Source organism: Cynoglossus semilaevis, chromosome 12 (assembly GCF_000523025.1).
Source record: "Cynoglossus semilaevis isolate Cse_v1.0 chromosome 12, Cse_v1.0, whole genome shotgun sequence".
Taxonomy (NCBI): domain Eukaryota; kingdom Metazoa; phylum Chordata; class Actinopteri; order Pleuronectiformes; family Cynoglossidae; genus Cynoglossus; species Cynoglossus semilaevis.
The window spans coordinates 10,289,256-10,311,549 of record NC_024318.1 but is presented as its reverse complement, the minus strand read 5'-3'; the positions used below and the strand labels follow the sequence as shown (position 1 = coordinate 10,311,549).

The 22,294-nt window shown below is 38.4% G+C and overlaps 3 protein-coding genes across 4 annotated transcripts; 2 read left to right on the top strand and 1 right to left on the bottom strand.

Moving 5' to 3' along the window:
- Nucleotides 1–42: 42 nt before the first annotated feature.
- elovl5 (ELOVL fatty acid elongase 5) lies at nucleotides 43–9,245 on the top strand. The gene is made up of 8 exons (XM_008322048.3): nucleotides 43–199; nucleotides 3,705–3,769; nucleotides 4,301–4,488; nucleotides 5,625–5,702; nucleotides 6,041–6,212; nucleotides 6,827–6,951; nucleotides 7,687–7,821; nucleotides 8,163–9,245. Exons 2-8 carry the CDS (start codon nucleotides 3,712–3,714, stop codon nucleotides 8,286–8,288), a joined length of 882 nt encoding a protein of 293 aa, XP_008320270.1. The 5' UTR covers nucleotides 43–199; nucleotides 3,705–3,711; the 3' UTR covers nucleotides 8,289–9,245.
- A 1,061-nt stretch (nucleotides 9,246–10,306) lies between these two features.
- fbxo9 (F-box protein 9) lies at nucleotides 10,307–15,095 on the bottom strand. Its single transcript, XM_008322047.3, has 13 exons — nucleotides 14,939–15,095; nucleotides 14,351–14,422; nucleotides 13,976–14,107; nucleotides 13,811–13,868; nucleotides 13,561–13,660; nucleotides 13,097–13,227; nucleotides 12,887–13,001; nucleotides 12,624–12,742; nucleotides 12,163–12,253; nucleotides 11,139–11,234; nucleotides 10,958–11,048; nucleotides 10,730–10,878; nucleotides 10,307–10,641 (listed from the first exon to the last, which is right to left on the bottom strand). The coding sequence occupies exons 1-13, from the start codon at nucleotides 14,939–14,941 to the stop codon at nucleotides 10,533–10,535; spliced, it is 1,266 nt and encodes a 421-aa protein (XP_008320269.1). The 5' UTR covers nucleotides 14,942–15,095; the 3' UTR covers nucleotides 10,307–10,532.
- Nucleotides 15,096–15,492: 397 nt separating this feature from the next.
- On the top strand, nucleotides 15,493–22,276 carry cilk1 (ciliogenesis associated kinase 1). 2 transcript variants are annotated; one of them, XM_008322046.3, is made up of 14 exons: nucleotides 15,493–16,102; nucleotides 16,667–16,919; nucleotides 17,014–17,068; nucleotides 17,783–17,904; nucleotides 17,979–18,058; nucleotides 18,162–18,294; nucleotides 18,390–18,561; nucleotides 18,661–18,828; nucleotides 18,944–19,309; nucleotides 19,407–19,615; nucleotides 19,835–19,977; nucleotides 20,292–20,408; nucleotides 20,515–20,622; nucleotides 20,724–22,276. In XM_008322046.3, the coding sequence occupies exons 2-14, from the start codon at nucleotides 16,819–16,821 to the stop codon at nucleotides 20,873–20,875; spliced, it is 1,926 nt and encodes a 641-aa protein (XP_008320268.1). In that variant the 5' UTR covers nucleotides 15,493–16,102; nucleotides 16,667–16,818; the 3' UTR covers nucleotides 20,876–22,276. The 2 variants fall into 2 exon arrangements, with proteins under 2 accessions (XP_008320268.1, XP_008320267.1); XM_008322045.3 differs by having other exon boundaries at nucleotides 15,496–16,102; nucleotides 18,911–19,309.
- Nucleotides 22,277–22,294: the final 18 nt, after the last annotated feature.

Below are 22,294 nucleotides of genomic sequence, written 5' to 3'. Positions count from 1 at the left end.
CAGTGGGCAGGTCAGCCTGTTCCTCCTACTCTGCTCCACTGAGCTACAGGGCAGCACACTGTGCTTAGCCAAGGTAACACAGTGCACAGCTGCATCTCGGCACACACACACACAGAGAGAGAGGGAGTTAGTGAGTCAGTGAGTGAGAGAGTGAGAGGGAGCGCTCTATTTGTACGCGGACATCAGGAGGAACTCCCCGGTAAGATATGTATTAAAATATGTACTTACTCACTTCTTTCATAATTAAAGAAAATCTTGTTTTGTGCATTTGGCGTCTCCCAAAGGAGTTCGTTAGGTGATGCTGGAGCGACAGTCTCGGAGTTCACAAGTTAATATTGTAAATAATATTAAAATTGTCGTGGCGAATTGGCTAGTAATAGAGGTTTTTAAAATAGGATGATGACGTATTAGCGACGTAATCAGTTCTGCTTTGTCGTCTCTGACAATGACGGTACACCGTAGAGATGTTTGACTGTAGTTTCTAACACGTGGAAAATGACTCTTATTTAATATGATGCTTCGAACATAACCGGAGTTTCATTGGCTCCTTCATATTCGATCACAATTTTACTCGGCAGGTACTGTAGCAGTAACCATGCTGCCATAACTATGCTGCAGGATACATGTACGAGTATTGTATGAAACGAATACTACTACTACTACCGGTGCTGGGGCATCTCAGAAGTGTATGAACTAATTTAATAATAATAATAATAATAATAATAATAACTACAGAAAGAAGAAAACTATTTGCATATTATTTTTCTATGCAAGACGTTATCAGTCATTTAAAATGTAAACCCAGGCTGGGATTGGTAATAAAGGGGAATGGAACCCAGAACCTTCTTAATGGTAGGTGGGAATCTTACCACTGACAATCATAGTTTTCATTTAAAATAAATCACATACATTACACCATAACGTTGCATTTATGGTGTCATCAGGGTGAATATGTGCAAACAAATTGTTACAACTAAGGATAACAACCAAGTATTGGCTATAAAAACAACTTACGACATAACTGGACTAAGTTACTCACAGGAAGCTACAGTTTCCTCTAAGGCTATCCTGAACTCTAAATTGCTCAGAGCTAATGTTCCTCTAAAAAAATGACTTCAAGGTAATGGCTGAACCAAATATCCTAATGTCTCACGCTGGAGGAAATGTTTACATGATAGTAAACAACTACTACTACCGGTGCTGGGGCATCTCGGAAAATATTTCTGGGGCAGAAGTGTATGAACTAATTTAATAATAATAATAATAATAATAATAATAACTACAGAAAGAAGAAAACTATTTGCATATTATTTTTCTATGCAAGACGTTATCAGTCATTTAAAATGTAAACCCAGGCTGGGATTGGTAATAAAGGGGAATGGAACCCAGAACCTTCTTAATGGTAGGTGGGAATCTTACCACTGACAATCATAGTTTTCATTTAAAATAAATCACATACATTACACCATAACGTTGCATTTATGGTGTCATCAGGGTGAATATGTGCAAACAAATTGTTACAACTAAGGATAACAACCAAGTATTGGCTATAAAAACAACTTACGACATAACTGGACTAAGTTACTCACAGGAAGCTACAGTTTCCTCTAAGGCTATCCTGAACTCTAAATTGCTCAGAGCTAATGTTCCTCTAAAAAAATGACTTCAAGGTAATGGCTGAACCAAATATCCTAATGTCTCACGCTGGAGGAAATGTTTACATGATAGTAAACATGTAGTTAAATGTTGTGAATTCAAAATTATAATATTAATTAAATATTATTAAAAATATTTTTAAAATTGTATTTATGTATACAATTGTTTTTAAATTACCATATCTAAAAAACAGTTCTTGAAGTGGTATATTTTTAGAATAAATGTGTGCATATTTCCAAATCAGTTAAACAGGGGAACATTATTACACCCATGAATAAATAATAAAGGTCCTGAGGGACCATTGATTTGCAGCACTGCCCACAAACAGACACGTGGTGTGCATGGGGCGTAAGTGGAAATACATCAATGACAAATGGCACAAGTCATGGGTTGTGTTTTTCAAGGGCTGAATTATTTTACGGCCTCTTATAATAAAATATTATCACACTAACGTAATGACAGTAATCGACGTCTCCTCCGGCTGCATGGCTTTTTGTATGTGTACGGCACTTAGCAACTAAGTTGGCTGTTAACCTGGGTGTTGTTTATGGGTCACTGACTTAGGTCTGGTGGTTTATCATCTTCTGGTAAAGGCTCTCTTTGATATCTTTGATTATCTGTTATAAAAATAGATCAGTTGTAATAGTGTGACTTCCAATAAACGGTGTGACATTTATATAACTGCTTAAAGAAAATGTCAGAAAACTCTGGGTAAACTTCAATACAAAGCTCAACAAATAATAACACAAGGCCACACGCCACTGTTATTCTATGTCAGTATCATATGACTGCATGGGAGCTGCTTGCAAATTGATAGATGTTCTCACATTTCTGTCCAAGGTCAGCCTGTTAACCCCTACATCTGGGGATTTGTTTTAATCTCAGTGACACACAAATATAATTTGAATGTCACTCAAGTGAGATTATTTTATCAAACCAGAATATATCAGGAATTTGTGTCTCAAACGTGCAGTTGTTCGGCTGTGGCTGTAGTACATCATATCTGATGAGATCGGTAAGTAGATTGCATTTTCTGTGTTTTTTTATGATTTCAGCTCCATGGTAAGCCCAGGTCTATTTTAGTGGTTAAATAGTCGGAAAGAAACAGTAGTCGGGTGATTTCTGAGGTTGCGAAACATGGCAAAAACCCTGGTTGTGGCAGTGTGATCAGGCTGTGCAAATACAGGATGGGAGTTTGGTCTGAAGAGTGATCAGTTTTTAGGTGAGCTGCATGGTTATTTCTGACTGTGTTTTGTGAATCAATAGTTATGAGTCTTTTTGCAAACATCCTGTCCTGTCCTGTCTTGCAGTTTTTTTTACCATGATTCTATAGAGTAGGGGTGTCAAACAAATTTTGGTTTAGGAGCCGCATACAGTTGAGAACAAGTCAAGTGTGCCGGACCAGTACAATCATAACATAATTAACTATAAATAACAAAGAGTCCATGTTTTTCACCTTTGTTTTCATGCAAAGATGTATAGCAAGTATATTAGCTATTTATTATTTATTCATATTTAATAAAAATATTTTCTTCAAAAAATATCATATAATACATGAAGTGCTTGTGTATTTTTTGTTTATTCTTAATTCGGATTGAACACCCTAGCGGGCTGGTTTTGGCCCCCGGGCCATATGTTTGACACCCCTGCTATAGAGGGTCTGAAGCAAAATAAATGTCCCTGACAAAACGATGCACAGTTAGCTGTTAAAATGTACTTCTCATTCTGTCTCCACGAGTGAGGTGTAGACAAATATAATCGAACCACAAGTATTTCATATTTGTACAAGATGGAAACAAAACAGAGAGGCTAAAATTCAAACTGACAGTAAAGGTAAACAGAGCAAAAAGCACAAAGTTAACAGAAACAAGAGTTACGCTCCTCTACAGAACATCTGCTGCTCCACACCAAGCTGCAGGGAGAGACAGTCTGTATTTTCATAAACACGTCAACTTTGTTATGATCTGCTTTTAGTGCCTGATATTCCAATGCTGCAACTGCATCCAAACTAATTAACTGATTAATTGAGTGTCACCTTCTGTGTTCAGGTGACAAATGGAAGCCGTCAACAATAAACTGAACACTTACATGGAATCATGGCTGGGTCCAAGAGGTAAGACAAGTCTATAATCCTTTGAGAGAGAAATAATACCTCTCAATCTGAACAACTGTCATTATCTGCACGTATTCAACAAAATATATTTTATATTATATGTAAAATTTACATTTAAAGTTATTTAAAATAGTTTCATCAGCATTTATTTGTGCAGCTCTAAGACATTTATTTCAATGTCAATTTCAAGAGAAACGTGTCAGTTAAGACAAAATGATAACATTAAAATGTAGGCTTCATTCTCAATATGTCAAAATGTATTATTATATTTTTCTCTTATATCGTCCAGTTCATGGCAATATATAATGTTGCATGAGGGAATACTGTATACTCCATCCTTGCTTCTTGGAAGTGTAAAACTTGACCTGAGATTTTGGCCTTTGACCTTAGACTTTACACATTACATAGCATAATGTACAGTCTACTGAGTTATTGAGCAACCATTGATCAACCACTGCTTGTCACCTTTCACCTGTCACCAAGGCAGTTAACAAACACCAGGGATAGAAACGTGTGCTGTGCCTATTTCAGATCAGCGGGCGACAGGGTGGCTGCTGTTGGACAACTACACACCAACCTTTGCACTTACAGTCATGTACCTTCTGATTGTGTGGATGGGGCCCAAGTACATGCAGCACCGACAGCCGTACTCCTGCAGGGGCTTCATGGTGCTCTACAACCTGGGCCTTACCCTGCTGTCCTTATATATGTTCTATGAGGTAATGTGAACAATCAGCACTGAGAGCAATGTCAAATATGCCTTTGAACGATAAAGGCCGTCAACTAGACATAGTTATTGTACCAAATGACAGACTACTCCTCAGCAGTGGTGAGTCACCAGGTTACAGGCTGGGTCCTGGGGCCTGAACTCTACAACTCCAACAATGTTAAAGCAAATATCAACTATGCTCTATTTCCACCGTCTTCAACATAAGGGTCCCGGGCCTCTTAGGGTTCCACAGATATACTGCCGGAGGATCATAAAATCTTTTTTAGTCATTATTCTATTTAAGACATTATTTAAGACACATTTGTTACGGAGGAAAACAAGGTGCAGAATAATCCTGCAGTCATTGTTTTAACCACCAGAACACACAGCACTGTCTGCTGTTTATAAAACTAATAATATAAACTACTAAAGAAGTGCCTCAAACTGATAAGACTTGTGTAAATGTCTTGACCGAGGTCACCTCGATGCTCAGGGTAAAACCCAGACTTTTTTTATTGTGGTGATAGTACGTGTTGCCAGATGTACTTTAGAACACCTCAACGTGGTGACCGTGAGCTCATGGAAGTCTAAAGTATCAGTTCAGTCATTCATATCCAGCAGGTAGAACAAAGACCAGGAAAGACTGTTGCCTGCGTGAGAAATGAAACTCTGTACTCTGACAAAGACCTTGCTCATGGGTTACTTTTTTTGACCGCCTAACAATCATACTACATGAAGCCAACCGTAACACAATTACATAACTGTCAACCTTTCAGACTGCAGCAGTAAAATCCATTGAAGTGATTTACTGTACAATTTAATAGAATTATATGTTTATCTTGCACACACTGACCCTAAAGTGAATACACCAAGCAGTTGAGTATTTGTCATAGCCCACTGTAAAATAAACATGGCCTAAACATGACCTACATTATGTTTTAATTGCTTTTATCTGGATTAGAAATTAAATATTTATTGGCCAACGTCAGCAGCAGAAGAATGATGGCCACAACTGATAGATATGTTTCCAGACCTGGTTATCAGACTGGGACTCGAAGAGGAAAGTCAGTTTTTACAACACTGTGTCTGTTTCCCTCTGCTACTGTCTGCTACATCCAAATACTAATCCACATGGTTGTTTTTAAGCTTGTTACAGCTGCCTGGAGTGGTGGCTACAACTGGTACTGTCAAGACATTCGAGGTGCACCACAAGCAGATAATAAGGTTGGTCAAACCTAATCTAAAAGATAAGTCCTTTTTCCCCCCAAATCAATACTGCTGAGGTTTTCAGACTAAGCCCCTATTTTTGGGCAGGAAAGACTTGAGGACGTTGTTTATTTCAGTTCATGTTCACATGAGAACTGTTGTCATTGCTAAGCTCAGCAAGTGAAAACAGTACACAATTTCAAATGTGTACATGCCATCCACAGTGATTAAATCAAAATAAACCATTTTATCAACATGTCAGAGCAAATAATAGTTCTGATTGGTTACTTTATTACTTATTTTATGTTTTCTATCTTTTAATAAATAACTGTTCCTGCCTCCCTGTCTTATCTAAGGTGATGAAAGCCCTGTGGTGGTACTACTTCTCCAAACTCATCGAGTTCATGGACACCTTTTTCTTTATCCTACGCAAGAACAATCATCAGATCACATTTCTGCACGTTTACCACCACGTTAGCATGCTGAATATCTGGTGGTTTGTCATGAACTGGATTCCTTCTGGCCACAGTAAGTCCTTAACTGCAACTTTATATTCCAGTGTGTAGAGTTCAACAAGGGGAAAAGACACTATCACAAAAAAAAAAGATATGTATGGCTTAAAATCCACATTCTCCTGGAATGTTAGGCTCGGCTGAGATAACTCAGCTCAACACTCTCCCCAACACTGTTTCCCTGGCTTTCAACAGACACCTTTTCTATTACATTTACTGCCACCTACTGGTTTTATTAACACTGGTAAATACTTTCTCCATAATCTTCTGAAGCCGTTGAGATTTTAAGAAAAACACGTACAGGGGGTAGAATCCCTGCAGACTTGCACAGCACCATCGACCATCTGTGACACATTCAGAATATAGCTTAATTTGGTTCATTGCTTTTTTCAGTTCCTCCAAGTTTCCCATTTAAGATAGCCCTTAAACTAAAACAAATCCCCAACAAGTGAGCTGTAGGTGAGATATAGTAAACATAGCTAAACTTTTGCCAAAATATAAGTAGAAATTAACCAATATGCTGACAATGTTTTATGACGTGGCCAAAATAAATTCTTAGAGATTCTAAGAGATTAAATCTTGGTAAAAATCATAGTTGTGAATGACTATTTGTCCTTTCTTTATGACCAGCGTTCTATGGCGCAGCCATCAACTGCTTCGTCCACGTTGTGATGTATTCTTACTATGGTCTATCAGCCATCCCAGGACTAAGACCTTACCTCTGGTGGAAGAGATACATCACACAGTTACAGCTGGTGAGTTCCCTTCAGTGCTTTGTTTAAAAATAAAGGTGTGTATATACATTATATCTATTAAAAGAAATTGTTTCCGGAGAATTAACTTTGTATATTTAGTTTATAACTCACTGTATACAAAGTATGTTGTGTTATCATTACTTTCCAAAGTCCTGTGGAATTTGATGGAGGAGGAAGTCACGACGCTGAGATTTACTTATCTGTGTAACTAGGAAGGACAGGCACTGATACAGATTACAGATTATTACAGATACTTGTTAATGTGATGATGTGGCAAACTGCTACTCCCTAACAGCTTTTTCACCACAACAGGCTGTGCACTGGTAAGTCACTGTTGTGTGTTTCCCTATCATGAGTAGTTTATTCAAATAGGTCAATAATGTCAGCAGTCTGGAGATATTTTAACATCAGGCACAAAGACAGGAGGTGGAATGGGGGGGGGGGAGCAGCAGTTAACATTTCCCTGCTTTATTGTTTGGATTTAACTAGCATCTACTGCAGGTCACACTATTTCCCACAGAGCTGTGTCGTTATAAAAGTGCCTTCTAGTTTATTGCATGTTGCATTTCGGTATCTATTCTCTGCAGCTTTAAGGCCACACAGACATTTTAGGCATTCTTGTGAACTCAAGGTCAATTTTAGCTTTGTAAATAGGTATTACAGTTATATACTTTCAAAGAGTCAACTTCTCACTCTGGGATATGTCAACACCTGTGTCCTGTCTTTGCTCCACAGGTTCAGTTCTTTTCAACCATCTTTCATACGTGGTGTGCGACTGCATGGCCGTGTGGCTTCCCCATAAGATGGCTGTACTTTCTTATCAGTTACATGCTCACACTAATCTTGCTTTTCTCAAACTTTTACATTCAGGTTAGTTGAGTTTTTTTTTTTTTTGAGAAATGTTTAATTTACTGACAGTCTTTTGCATGTATTCAAAGTTATATTCTACTGGTCGACATAGGCTCACATGGTTACTGTGTAAAATAAGTAGTAAAAGCTGGATGTAGAATTTAAGCAGAAGGTGCAGTTTGGCGTAAAAACAGACATGTAATAAGATAGATAGATAGATAGATAGATAGATAGAAAGAACTTTTTTTAATCCTCAGGAGTTCCCTTTAGGAAATTGGGGACCTGATTATAAAAACTGTTATATAGATATTGACTTTGTTACCTATAACATGCCATTTTTTCTTCTCATTCTCTCGCAAAAGACATACAATAAGCGCAACAGTTCCCGACAGAAAGAGCACCAGAATGGTTCTACTGTATCAAGAAACGGACAGGCCAAGAAAACATCTCAGGAGAACTCTTCCCAGCAGAAAATACGGCTAGACTGACACTGGAGGAGACGCCTCTTGTTACATAGCTCACTGTAGGGTTAGACTGGTATGCTGTCCTAGGGCACCAGTATATGGATCTACTTATTTAGTATAGTTTGGTATTTCCGTACGTACAGCAAAAAAGCTAGAGTCACATAGAATGTTATTCCACATAGTTTACGTATCTATGCACAAACTACGACACAATCCCGATGAATAAAGAAATTACAACTGTACAGAACTGAAATGTGGGTGGGTTAACTTTTGAAACTGACCACATTCAGTAATTATTTAATGCATAAACCAAAATGAGATTTTTCTTAACCCAGCCATTGTGACTAAAACTCAGGTATAATACTGTAGACCTAAAGACAAATCTCCAAAGAATGCAGTTGCACTGAAGTTACCTCCAATATACCACACTATGTATATTAGTCGCATTGGCTGATCATTTACATTTTCTACTAATAATATTGCACGTAAAAATGTGCATGTGGATATTATCAGTGACCTTTTTCAGGGAGTGAGACTGACACAGATCCTACTCCATCTCCGTACTGTTTCCCTGTACTAGCAAAGCACTTATGGGGAGAGATCTAATCAATACGTAATCAAGAATAGTTTTGTAGAGTTCATTAGTTTAGGGTGGTCTTTGTACAAATTATTGATAAATACAATCGTAAGAAATGTGGCCTCAATTATATTTTGCATGTTAAGAATGTTTGTTTTTTCATTTTACAATTTTTTTTCCCCAAAAGCTAGCTAAAAAGATGTTGGGATTGCTACGTATTTTTTCATCTCTGATGCTATAAATTAAAGGGATGTCAGTGTACTAACCTTCCTTTAAACTCCAACAGTGTAGGAATACAATTATACCTTAGTATTCACTATTACACAATTGAAATATGCCAGGCCAGTGATGGAGATGCAAAGAAATGACTTCGCCACAATAAATAAATTGGACAATTCTGCAAATGATGTGCCTTTACTTTTTGGAATGTTTTGGGTTTGTCAGTGTAGGTTGATCCAGGTCAACTTAACCAAAAATAGTTACATCGAGGGCAACTCGACGCAGTAAGTCCTGTGGATCAGGTTTAACTGGTAATAGTAGACTTTGAACACGTTACATAACAGCCAAACTATTTTCCCTGAAGCTGCCACGCTAGTGAAGATGCTATTCAGCACATGACCTTAGATTCCATCGGTTCTTTCCACTTACGTTAAGTGGCATCAGCCTGACTACAGCTTTAGCATTGCTGTGTGTAGACATTAAACAGAGCGAACACTGAGCCACACAGAGCAACTATTTGTGAAATTTGGAGGTGTGTGAAATTCTGGTCAGTCGCTGTGCAAACAGTTTCTTGCACTCTGATTTACAGTTAGGGAGTCAGGCCATGGGCTGAGAAATACGCAGTGGATAAGGTGAGTGATGAGGTTGGCCCTGGAAGCTGCAGGGCAAAACTGGGCAAACATGGTGTACTAGATTTTTTGAGGCAGGAATGTAGGTTTTATGAGGATTAAAATGTGTCATTTGTGTCATCTCAATATATGGGAATATTGCTGTTTGGAGTATACAAATCCACCATGCAGCAGAAATCTGTGCTCCTGCATGTACAGTATTACAGGTTATCATGTTTGTGACACGTGCTCCTGCATGTACAGTATTACAGGTGTTTGTGACATAATGCATCCAGTGGACAGTCACTAGTCTCCAAAATCGATATTAAAACTTGTCATCAAAAAACATTTAAAAACAGTATTGCTGCATTAGCTTTAGTTTTAACAAACCAATTATCTTATACCAGTGCACCCAACTTGTGTATAAGGTATTTCAACAGTATATAGTGACACATTAGTGAGTTCATGCTCTGTTAACAGTACACTCACAAAAAACAACAGACAGAACAGCACATTTCACCAGTAGATCACAAACTTTTTCCACATTTCTCTTCAGCTTTTGTTTCTGAAGTCGACTAGACTCTATTATACGTAGTCAATGAAACCAAATAGTTATAAATAAAATCACTTTGTAAGAGCATTTGTTTTTTTCCACCAGTTTATTTAGGCCTGTGGGAAGTACGAGATCAAAGAAAAACAGCAGGAACATTCAATGATTTGAACAACTAGAGAATATAGCTCTTAGTACAGTGCTGCCATTTCTGAAATCAGAAAATAAGTAGAATTACATCATGTACACCTGCAGAAAACGCTGATTCAATTGCAGCAAAAAGAACGAAGCGTCTGAGGACAACGTCTAATTAACTAAAGTGGCTGCTCAGAGAAAGCAGTGTAACTCTTCACTCGTGCAAAGTAGAAGGGTGTATACATCGTGTTCAGGTCAAATGCTGTGATAATGGTTTCTCCAGTCAACCTGAAAATGATCATAAAGTCAGTAGTGTTGAGACAAGCCAAAGGAAAACTAGACACTAGAGCTGCTATTCCTGTCCTTCTGGTCTTACTTGTAAGTGATGTGGCAGGAGTGGTGTAACCATGTCAGCTTACTCTGACGCCCCCCAGAGGACACATGCAAACCCACATGGAAGGCGTGTTCGGCCTCTGGGACAGTGTTCCACCTGCAGAACCGATTTCTGGGAATCTCGGTCCCTTTCTGCAGCAGCAGTGGACATTAAGATAATATAATAACAGCAGGTTTAGCCTACCATAAAATAAATGATCTTACTCCTTACCTCCTCCTTTTTCTTGCAAACAACAAAAACTTTGGTTTTATTATCAGCCTCGTTTATCAGACGGAAGTGGCCAAAGAGAACAGAGTCCATTCTGTCAAATAACAAAAAAAGTATTAAAGCATGACACAGTTAAGCGCTTGTGCTCAATGGTAAAGGTTACTGTATATAATGATCGTCTAACCTGGGGTTTCTTGAACGCAAACAAGGAACGACAGACAGAGGGTCTTCAGGGGTGTTTAGCATGAGAACATAGCCATCCGGGAAGAAGCGAAAATACCTGTACAATCATATCAGCACTTGGTTAAGCTACAGTATCTGTGGGTTGTAATATTTTAATTTTGTTTTCCTAAGCTTACATCTGAACAACATAATTAAACAATGCTATAACTGTTAGCTTCTACCACAGTTTCATTTGTGGAGGAAATATCTACAGTATCAAAAGCAACATTTTGACATTCTGCTTATTTAACTTAATTTGGGCATGGTCTGACATTAATTATTTGGGAGATTTAAACAATTTGAGATAAACCAAAAGTATGACAAAAGAGAATTGCTGACAGTTTTGTCATAACTTTCATAGGATTGTACGTACATCAAGAAGTAAACATCAACAGTAAGAATGCCTTAACCTGGTTTTTCAAACTTACCTACCTTAGTGACGGGGGTGGGTCAGCATTTGAAAAACCGGTAGAGCAGCCCTTTCATGCAAATACTGCTTTGGGGTTCCTCTGTTTTCTTGCTTTATTGCCAACAAAGAAACTTGTTCACTATCCCTTGTCTTGACTCTTCGTGTCCACAGTGTTGACCGATTTACGAAGCCCGTCAGACGCAACACTGTCCTCGAAATCAACGCCAAATATTTTGTGTTTGGTGGAGTTAAATACACCATATCTTTTGTCTTTTTAAACTCCCTTTTTTTTTTAAACGTCAAACATTTTTAGCATTTTATTTAAACCCCTTCCTGCTTTTCACCTCACACAATAGCTATGCCTGTTACATGTCTATTGTTACACACATAAACATTAAAAATAAAAAATAAACTAAATAACCCAAAACAATGTGAAAGCAGTTTGAAAATAGTAGTTTGCAATGTGTTGCCCAACAGTTAGGAATAACTCTTCATTCAGGTTCTTTACTCTCTGTACTATATCTGAACACCCTAAAATATAATAATGTCTTAAATTACTAACACCACAGTGTTGTACCTGTAGAACTCAACCTGGTGCCAAGCCCTGTAAAATCCATCCAGCGATTGCTCTCCTTGGCGGATGTATGTTGTCTTGCTGATATATATACCTATGATCAGAAGATTTAGTTAGCATCAACAACAATAGCAGTAGTAATAGAAAATACATACAGTTTAAAGTTGTCAATGTCAAATACATTGTAGCAAAAGGAAAATCAGCTTTCCAGCAATTTCACAGACAACACATGGAAGTTATGCAACAAAACCCCCTAAACCTGTTTACTGAATGTACTGCTTTGGAAGTTATGCAACAAAACCCCCTAAACATGTTTACTGAAAGTACTGCTTTTTTTATTTTGGATTTTAACAAATAAATAAATTGTGTTTAAATACATAGTTTTACATCAGCATAAACAACCTGAGACACACCATCCAGGTTTTTCATTTACAATTACTAAAATAAATATTATAATATTTTACCATCAAAACGAACACGAGGTCTCTGCAGGAACATCACCCTCCAGGACTTGAAAGGTACAATTTTGGTGCAGTTCCGTCCCCACACTCGGAAACAAGCTGAGCGCCAAATCTCAGGGTCTCTAAACAGAAACATGGTTGTGTGTGAGAGAACATAAATCACTCACTAAAGCTACATGTTTTAAGGGTAGCATTCATTTAAGCAGCAACAATACAAGGCCCAAAACGTCGCAATTTCAAATTAACAGATGTAAACCTGTGCTGACCTGGCACAAATGTAAAACCCACGGCAAACCAAGGAGAGCTGTTCCAGGGATCGCATGTCCAGATCACTTGACACAACCCAGCGAAATATGTACATCAGGATTTCATGTGGCAAGGCTGCAGTCAAATAAAGCAAGGATGAAATCCATTGCAATTAATTCAAATTAGTAAAGACTTAAGATATCATGTAAATAATGTCCAATTTCTTTTACCTGAAATGTGAATCTGGGTCAGTTCCAGCTCGGGAGTACAGATCTTTGGACCTGTGCATTCCAGAGTGAGCTGCTGTTCAAAGTAGGCAAGTAGGTCCTCAATATCACCGTCAACATCACTGCCTTCAATGCTAGGAAAAATATTTAGTTGAACAAATAATTATTTACTATATGAATCCTTTAATTAAGAGTAAACATAGGCTATGATTGTCAAATACAAATACACATTTAGACATTATAGAAAGGGTTGCTTCACCCATTGCAAAGATATTACATTCACTACAACAATGATCTACATATGAGAATTCTGCAACAGTCACGATGACATGAGTTTACAAACTGACAGAAACACAATGGCAGATGTTTTTCACAGCTGCCATTTATTTCCTCTTTAAGTTATTATTTTCGAATTTAAGCAATTGTACAACCTTTGAGAATGCATTAATAATTCAAAACCCACTTACTAATTTTGACCTGCTTCATCTGCATCAGGAGGGCGGCTGTAGTTTATTCTAAATTCGATGTCTGGCACAAGCTGCATAGCCAAACGATAGAACTTAATGGCTGCAAGAAAAGGAAATTATTTTAGCATCCTAAAAACATACCATTACAGTTAGTCAAAAGTATATGAACATTTAGTTTAAATATGTATTTATGGATATTGATACTAAAAAGAAAGGCTAATAATAAGTATAAAAATAAACACAAACATACCCTCATAGACAGCGCCGTTCTGTTCCTCTTGAACAGCTTTCAAAAAAAGCTCAGTTGCCTAAGAAAAGACAACTTAATTATGTTCTTGAAACAGCAAGCTAAAATTTAGCCACTGTACTAATGAAGAAATAACTATGATTCCGAAGGAACGACTTATCAACGCACTTTCTGCTCCTGAGAAACAGCGTTGGTCCATTTTGGACCTCTGGCTCGTGGCAGTTGGTCATTAGTTCCACTTGCTTCTGAGGCTGGTTTGAGCTCAGACATCCACTGAGTTCTGAATTCATTCAGCTTCACCTGAGAATCAATTTACAGGAAGTTTGAAGTTTTGGGATTGTGTAAAATATTTTGAAACCTCATAAGCAAAACATTTAGTTTGAATCACTTTAACTCAGAAATATGAATTAACAGCAGTTATCAAGCAACCCCTTGTCAAGATGTATGACTCAGCAGTTGAGCAACATATGTTACTGGCAATGATGGAGTCAATATAGAAATTATACAGAAATATACAGAAATTACAATTACAATAACACTTACATGAAGGTTTGGATCATGTGAACCTTCATCATCATCCTCAACTGTACCACCATTCCCTGCATGTTCATCAGCCTTAGTGAATAAAATATTTAAAAAAAGGTATTCAAAGTTAAAATAACATTTTTCCCAAATACATTCAGCCTACATTGAAGTATAAGCATGTAATATTTGGTTGACTTTGTCTACTGTACACATTTCAAGGAAATAAAAAAAGTAACATTTTGTATTCTGTGTACAAATATCAAATCGCAAGAAAACATTGAAACATGTAGCACAGCACTTTCGGGTTATTTTGACATGAAGCTACTAACATTATTTATTACTAAAGTGAGTTAAAAACAGGTAGCTTTAAAACTTCTTACTTATGCATTTACACAATATGAATGACATTGTGACATCAATATAGACGAACACGGTCGAGTTCCCTAATATAGCCGACAGATGGTTATATATGTTATATAACATTAGAGCAACCCGAGTTAGTGCACCACAGGTGACCAAACAGGTGACGTTAGCTCACTTAGCCTAGTAGGCTAACTCAGCTAACTGAGCTTAGTGTGTGAAGAACCGAAGAAAACAGTTTCTTACCATGACAGCTCGACTCCGTAGGTCTCTCCAAGCCCGACAAAACTAGCGCTTACAGTTCACGGTCGGAGAAACGGACAACACAGCGAACATATTTACGAGCTCGCAGGAACGCAGCCATTTCGCTGAGTGCCCACGAGCAATACAGGAACCCAAGCAAAAGGAGACGAAGAAGAAAAACTAGTTCGATAGCCTTAAGTACAGAGGAGGATCCCTGTTGAGCGATTACCGAGTTTATAGAACCTTGTATCATCCACATTATTTATCAACTTTTTCACAATAACTCCATATCACTAATATTGGCAGTACACCTAACATTGTTTCAACATATTACCCAGATGTTAAGAAAAAAAACCCAACATATAACTCTAGAACAGAACAATTTTACTATTTAATGTATACAGAACAGATAACTAGGACAACATCCAAAATTTCTCACAATCCAGTACAATTGCTAAATAATGCAATAACACTAAAATTGTGCATTAGCAATATACCATTCTATCTGTTCAACAATGGCTATATATTGCCTGGGTATGTTCTGAGCTATGAAACCCAGTTGGTAAAGTTTTGGGTGATGATCAATCCATGGTCACTGTGGCCTTTTTTCTACAATAATCTTTTACATAATGCATGAGACGGTTCTGGACTTCATATGAGACAGCTTTACATAACAAAAGCAATTTTAGGGTTTACTAAAAATTTCTGGAAAAACGAGATGTATATCTTCACGTACTTCCGTCTTTGCACTGTCATTACATCGTTAATTTATTTACATAACTGTATGTATGTTGTGTTAGTATTTTATTGTAACATATATAAAATGTACCCAGACAATTTTAAACTAATAACGTGTTAGAAATACAATTTAGAAGCTCAACGGAAGTACAACGCATACACTTAAATCTCGCGTTACATATTCTGAAGCTGTGATTGCTTACATTTAGTGTGAATTGTCGCGAGACTACTATCATTGCCGTCACCCAGTTCCGAAACGGCCTTGCTGAGATTTTATATTTTGTTGTGTTTTGATGCGTAATTTTTTCATTTTGTGGCGGACTCCATCAATGCAGTTTTTACATCCCTAAAACTACTTCCGCACAAGTATTCGTTATAAGTAGCATACAGATGCTTGGCTAAGTGCATCTGTCAGTTTGGCGTGAGAGGGTGAGTATTGTTTTGTTTTTTGTCTTCGTACTTGTGTTATTATTCATTTATTAATGCCCCAGAACCACAGCACTAAATACACTTAATTGTGTTGCTTTAACTACAGTCCAATGCAAAACAATTGTCCTTAACAAGTCTGATATCTGCTGAAAAGGAGTATAACCTTAAAAAACCTAACAAAATTGATTTTTGTGCAGCTATGATAAATATTCTGCGGGCTAATAGTTACGTTGGGTTTAGGCCTTAGGATTAATGACTGAAATAAAACAGCTATAATAAGGCGTTCGTGAGCTTGTAGTGGCTAAATATGAACGTAATAAACATATATCAGACGTGTGCTAACATGTACGGGTGCTTCCCACGTGTGGCCTTTGGGGGTATTGTATGTCGGTTACCGATATTTTCTAATTAATTATAGAGCTTCTACGAATACAAATGCACTTTCATTCAATGTCATTTTTCCACCATTTTTTTTAAGATTTCCTCTAAGCAATGTGTGTTATAAGAGAGAGGTCAAAGATCTTTACGTACATAAATATAAATTAATACTTTTCACGTTCTTAGATTTATAAAGGCACATCCATGGCACCATGAGTCCTCCAGCCTGGCCCTCGGTCTCCTGCTGTTGTCACAGAAAAATCTGGTTACATTCAGCAGCAGGACACCATCACTCAGATGCTTTCAACTCATGATGACATGGAATTAGAAGAAGCATAATGGATAGATACACCAACATCAGACAGCTGGGGGATGGTACCTACGGCTCTGTCATTCTCGGGCGCAGCCTGGAGTCAGGAGAACTTGTAGCCATAAAGAAGTGAGTATGTGTATGTGTTTGAGTATGACTCAAAGTTGATTGGTTGATCGTGCAGCACATAATTCAAAAATTATATTTCATACTTTTATTCTAGAATGAAAAGAAAATTCTACTCCTGGGAAGAATGCATAAACTTGCGTGAAGTCAAGGTCAGTGGGTTTTTTTGCAGACAGAATAATTTTGATATCACATTTTTGTAATGAAAGATCAACCGTCCCTTTATCTATCTATCTATCTATCTATGTAAATCATGTAAATACATATTTGTGGATTGTTAAATTGATGCAGTCTGAACATTAAACAGCTAATGTTGGATGCTTAACATGCTAACCATACTTTTTTTTTCCTTTCAACATCAATGTTACTGTTTAAATCTCCCTGCAGCCGAAGGTCACAGTGCAGTGTAGAAGGTGATTCTGCTGTTGGTTTTACCTACCCACCCTCCCTTAACGTACAACCAAACCTTTAGTTCATAGAACACACTGCTCCTTAGCGTGCCACTAATTAGATCCTCATTTCCGCACGTGATGACATGGCATAAAGTCTCTACGCCCCTTTAGAGCTTTGTTTCCCCTTCCTAACTGAATAAACCCAGGGCCCGGGAAGAGTCCATGTCCATCCTGCTCTGTTTATTGTCTCCTTTGAAAACTAAAGAAAAATCCCACCTGCGCAGCATGTACGTACTTGCTGAACATCCTTACTGACGAGGCATGATTGGAGAGAAGATTTTCTTTTTGGTTCTAAGCTGTGCTCTATGAATCTGCTGCAGAGATGTTTGGTATTTTACTCAGCATGACAAACAGTTACCTTCCATGTGTTGCACATATTCTGACGTAAACCTGTCATTCTTCTCTTGCCTTTAGTCATTAAAAAAACTCAGCCACGCCAACGTGATCAAGCTGAAGGAGGTGATTCGAGAGAACGATCACTTGTACTTCATATTCGAGTACATGAAAGAAAATTTATATCAGCTTATGAAGGACAGGTGTGTGTACAGCTTCTATTCTATCACTATTTCATCTGTGCTTTCTTAATACTGACATCCATATTTTTCTGCAGGACTCGGTTGTTTCCTGAGTCTACAGTCAGAAATATCATGTTTCAGATCCTTCAGGGTCTGGCATTCATTCATAAACATGGTAGGTCTGCAGAGTGGTAAATATTATATCATATAATAATAGCTACTAAAAATAGTTTGTTCAGAGCATTTATGATACACCAGGTTGGTGTTGTTTTTTTAAGGTTTTTTTCACAGGGACATAAAGCCTGAGAATCTGCTATGCATGGGTCCAGAGCTGGTGAAAATCGCTGACTTTGGACTCGTCCGTGAGATCAGATCTCGACCACCATACACAGACTATGTCTCCACCAGATGGTGAGTGCATGCACTGCGTTACTGCTCAGCCGAATGTAGAAATATGTATCACTTTAAGCACATTAATGAAGTTAATCACCACCTATTCTGAGAAGGTACCGAGCTCCGGAGGTGCTGCTCAGATCTACATCCTACAGTTCTCCCATAGACCAATGGGCTGTTGGCTGCATCATGGCGGAGCTCTACACCCTCAAGCCTCTTTTTCCAGGTTCTAGTGAAGTAGACACCATATTCAAGATTTGCCAGGTTTTGGGAACACCGAAGAAGGTAGGACAGAAGTGTGCATTCATTATTACTGTTCGTGTTAATGAAAAACAAATGTCAATAAGTGCCGTAGGCAAGATGAAAAGGATCTTCTTTCTCCAGAATGATTGGCCGGAGGGATTCCAACTGGCCAGTGCCATGAACTTCCGTTGGCCTCAGTGTGTTCCCAACAACCTTAAGACACTGATCCCAAATGCTAGTTCTGATGCCATACATCTGATGACAGACCTGCTTCAGTGGGATCCTAAGAAGAGGCCGACCACTGTTCAGGTAGAGACTGTTGGATATTTCTTTACTTTTACAGCCTCTGTTTAAACTGATGGAGACTGTCTAAACTCTTCTTTCACCTCAGGCTCTAAGGTACTCTTATTTCCATGTGGGCCAGGCTTTGGGAACTCCTCAGCAGATCCTGGAACAGGGTCGACCTCAGCCAGGTCCTGTGCAACTGCCGGCTCCTCTACAGGCCCAACAGAGTCTACAGCAGCAGCAGCATCACCAACAGCCATCTCTGCTGCTGAAGCCTGCGCCTCCCTCTCAGCCTCCACCTTCCAACCATCACGTCTCCATCTCCAGGCCTCTGCAGCAAATTCAACCGTCCCCTGTACCTCCAGCTCCTCAGGCAACAGCGTACCAGCAGCACACAAAGTTGATGCGAGGGCAGCAGCAGCCCAAACTCATCGCAAAGCAAGAACTAACTGAGGAACACACACATCATCTACCATATATTGTGGACAAGGGTCTCCACAGCAAGGTGAGAATGGAGCGTTGGTAATTGGTTAGAGCTGACATAATAAAAACATGTTTAATATTCCTCACATATAAAATTGTACTTGTTATTGTTCTCTTAGCAAACACGGCAGGAGTCAGAAAATACCAACCTACTGAGCTATCACCTGAAACCTAAAGGAGGAAGGCGCAGATGGGGGCACGGCACAGGTCACCTCAAAGGTGACGACTGGGACGAGTACGAAGAACCAGAGCTGGCTTCGATAAGCATTCTGGGTAAAAACGAGTTCAGTTCAGAGAAGCCAACACAGAGTGAGGAGGTGCTCAGTAGGTGAGTTTATGATACATAATGTTTTTATAAATCAGATTAATACAGATTATAAAGATGTGGTGTCACTTTGATTTTCACTCTGCACATAATCAAACAGACCCTTTACTTTTATGAATGACTTCTGTTGACCTTCTACTTCTATTAACATGACTAATTGAATTGACCAGCTCTAACAATATCAATTAATTAATTAGTACATTCCTCACTTCTGTCTTCCAGATATGGAAATGTGCTGGATTTCAGTCGACCCCGTGGAAAAGAAGACGCACCTTTAAACCTGAACAGGACGACAGGCTCTCAAGAGCCGACGAGGACCACATCCGCGAAGCAGCATTATCTAAGACAATCCAGACATCTACCTGGTAAATTTACTGCATCCATTCCACTTCTAAACTGCAGATTCAAGATGACTGATGTCCAACTGATGGTCTCCCTCACTGGTACTGGGTACAAGACTGAATTAAGCGTAAACGTAGCAAAAGCTTATAAAAAATTTATTTATGACAAAAGAAAGTAACAAATGTGTTGAAATTGTCTGTGATCTGACCCTTTCATAGGGTCCAAAAGTGTTCTTACTTACAGAACCCCAGAACAAGTTACATTAAGTACAACTCTAATGTATGGAACTCAAACAGTTTAAGTGATCAAATAATGACGTCTTTGTTGTCACCTGCAGGTATTAGCACCAAGAAAAACGTCTCCATGAATGCCAGTAAATACCTGGGCGGAAGCCATCTTTGGGGGAACTGTACTATTCCATTTGGAGGGACTCTGCCCAGCAGAGGGGCTCATGGTAAAGATATTAATGAAGCCTAACTTTGACACTTGTTATTCCATCAGGCACATATATCTGGGGTGAATAATGAACTCATTCGATGGATGTGTTTTTACCCTAATAGGAACAAACGTGGTCTCAGGTGGATATGTGCCATCGTTTTACAAAAAAGACACTGGGTCTGCCGGTCACAGAGGACTCCCAGGTCCTTCAGCAGATACGTCTGCGTCAAGTGAGCTTACAAGTCACAGCTACAGATCTTTAAATATATAAAGTCTTAGTTTATAACTGCTTGTGTATAACGCTTTATGTTTTTCTCAATTGTTGTCCTAGATTATGCAACATGGCGATCTGGTCGAAGTCACATAAACACTTCCACCAACGTGCTTTCGGGTAATGAAAGCAGCGCTGACTTGCTGCCCCGCCTGCCTGCACAGACCATCCATGGGCGAACAGACTGGTCTGCCAAATACGGACACCGCTAGTGCGTGTCCTGCAGGAGAGAACTCTCTTTTTCTCCTCCAAAGACTAGGGCCTATGTGTTTTGTAATTGTATTTTGTATGTAATATGTTACGCAGCAATAACACTGTTTCTTAGAGCGTTCTATGGATGTTGTAAAGTATCGGCGTGTAAATACCTTAAAATGCAAAAATGGCCAAAAGTTTCAGGCCAATGTTCGCAGCTTACGTGTTGTATATTATTTCTGTAATTTCAGTAATGTCCTCCAGGGGTGGCCATTGTTTAAAGTTTGTTGTTGACAAACTGTTCTGCATGCGGCATACGCTACACTACCGTGTATTTATATTGTTCTCAATGACTTATTTCATTGAAACATTAAAACGCTGTACCTTTTACCTTTGTTATTGACTTTTTTTTAATTTCTACTGTATATGTTTTATTACAGAAACCTTTTTTGTAATTTTTACATTTTGTTTACCATTAAACAGTGTTTTTTATTTATGTAAAATAAATATATTGCAAATGATTTCCACATATCAATGTGTCATAAATTCAACAGGAAATAAACCTAATTTTATGTCCTATTTTCATGGCAAATGGTGTGTGATTATGTTATTGTGTATTTCTTTATTTTATTTTGTGCATTGTCACGAACTCAACTGGGTTTTATGCTTTTCAAAAAATGTTATGTGTAATGTTAATGATATATTAATGATCAAAGGTGCAGCATTTATATAGAGTGGAGGATTAGAACCACAGTTTTGTATTAATTTCACCTCATTAATTTCCCTCAGAAGGTAAAGCTGAAGTTTTCTATCATTTGGTCGGAGTTTGGTTTATAAAGATGAAAAAAATCAAAAAGGCAATTATGAATAAAGATCACAGGTCTGTTAGAATAGACTATTGCAGAATAGACTATTGCAGTGTAAAATTCACCCATTTATCTTGGAAGTACATATCATATTTTTCTATTCAATATGATATTTAATCATATTTTCTCCAGCTATTTATATATATAAAATGTATACATTTTAAGCAACAAGTGCAACGAAGGTTTTGTGTACAGTGAAGGTTTTTTTGTACACTTTGTGTACAATGTGTACATTGTTAAAATGAATTCAAAAGTAAGGCAGACTGCCACGTGCAGCGCCTCATTTGGATGTGTCTGAAGCTTGGAGCTTGACTTCCCTACGTTTCTCCTACAAATGGGCCTTGAGCTTGTTTGGAGGTTCTAGCAGGGGAGCGCAGCTACTGGTATACCGATGGATGCTCGTCCGCCGGGGGGACACCGTCCTCTTCCACCGAGCGCGGAGCTTCGGGAGGGACACACATGGATCGTTGAGGGAGGAAGGGGACACCCGCCTAGCCAGCCAGATCAGCCGAATCAACCCTAGCGATCAATGGGGTGACAGATGTCGCAGCCAGATCGCCCTCACATCCAAGT

What these genes read in the sequence shown, in the direction of transcription:
- cilk1 (XM_008322045.3), top strand. Translation starts at nt 16,819, where the DNA reads ATGGATAGATACACCAACATCAGACAGCTGGGGGATGGTACCTACGGC. An exon ending in TATCAGCTTATGAAGGACAG is followed by an intron (nt 17,905 to 17,978) that starts GTGTGTGTACAG and finishes ATTTTTCTGCAG; the next exon opens with GACTCGGTTGTTTCCTGAGT. An exon ending in GACTATGTCTCCACCAGATG is followed by an intron (nt 18,295 to 18,389) that starts GTGAGTGCATGC and finishes TATTCTGAGAAG; the next exon opens with GTACCGAGCTCCGGAGGTGC.
- fbxo9 (XM_008322047.3), bottom strand. An exon ending in ACCTCGTGTTCGTTTTGATG is followed by an intron (nt 12,254 to 12,623) that starts GTAAAATATTAT and finishes TTCTGATCATAG; the next exon opens with GTATATATATCAGCAAGACA. An exon ending in TTTGCAAGAAAAAGGAGGAG is followed by an intron (nt 10,879 to 10,957) that starts GTAAGGAGTAAG and finishes CTGCTGCTGCAG; the next exon opens with AAAGGGACCGAGATTCCCAG.
- elovl5 (XM_008322048.3), top strand. Translation starts at nt 3,712, where the DNA reads ATGGAAGCCGTCAACAATAAACTGAACACTTACATGGAATCATGGCTG. An exon ending in CACCACAAGCAGATAATAAG is followed by an intron (nt 5,703 to 6,040) that starts GTTGGTCAAACC and finishes GTCTTATCTAAG; the next exon opens with GTGATGAAAGCCCTGTGGTG. An exon ending in TCTCAAACTTTTACATTCAG is followed by an intron (nt 7,822 to 8,162) that starts GTTAGTTGAGTT and finishes CTCTCGCAAAAG; the next exon opens with ACATACAATAAGCGCAACAG.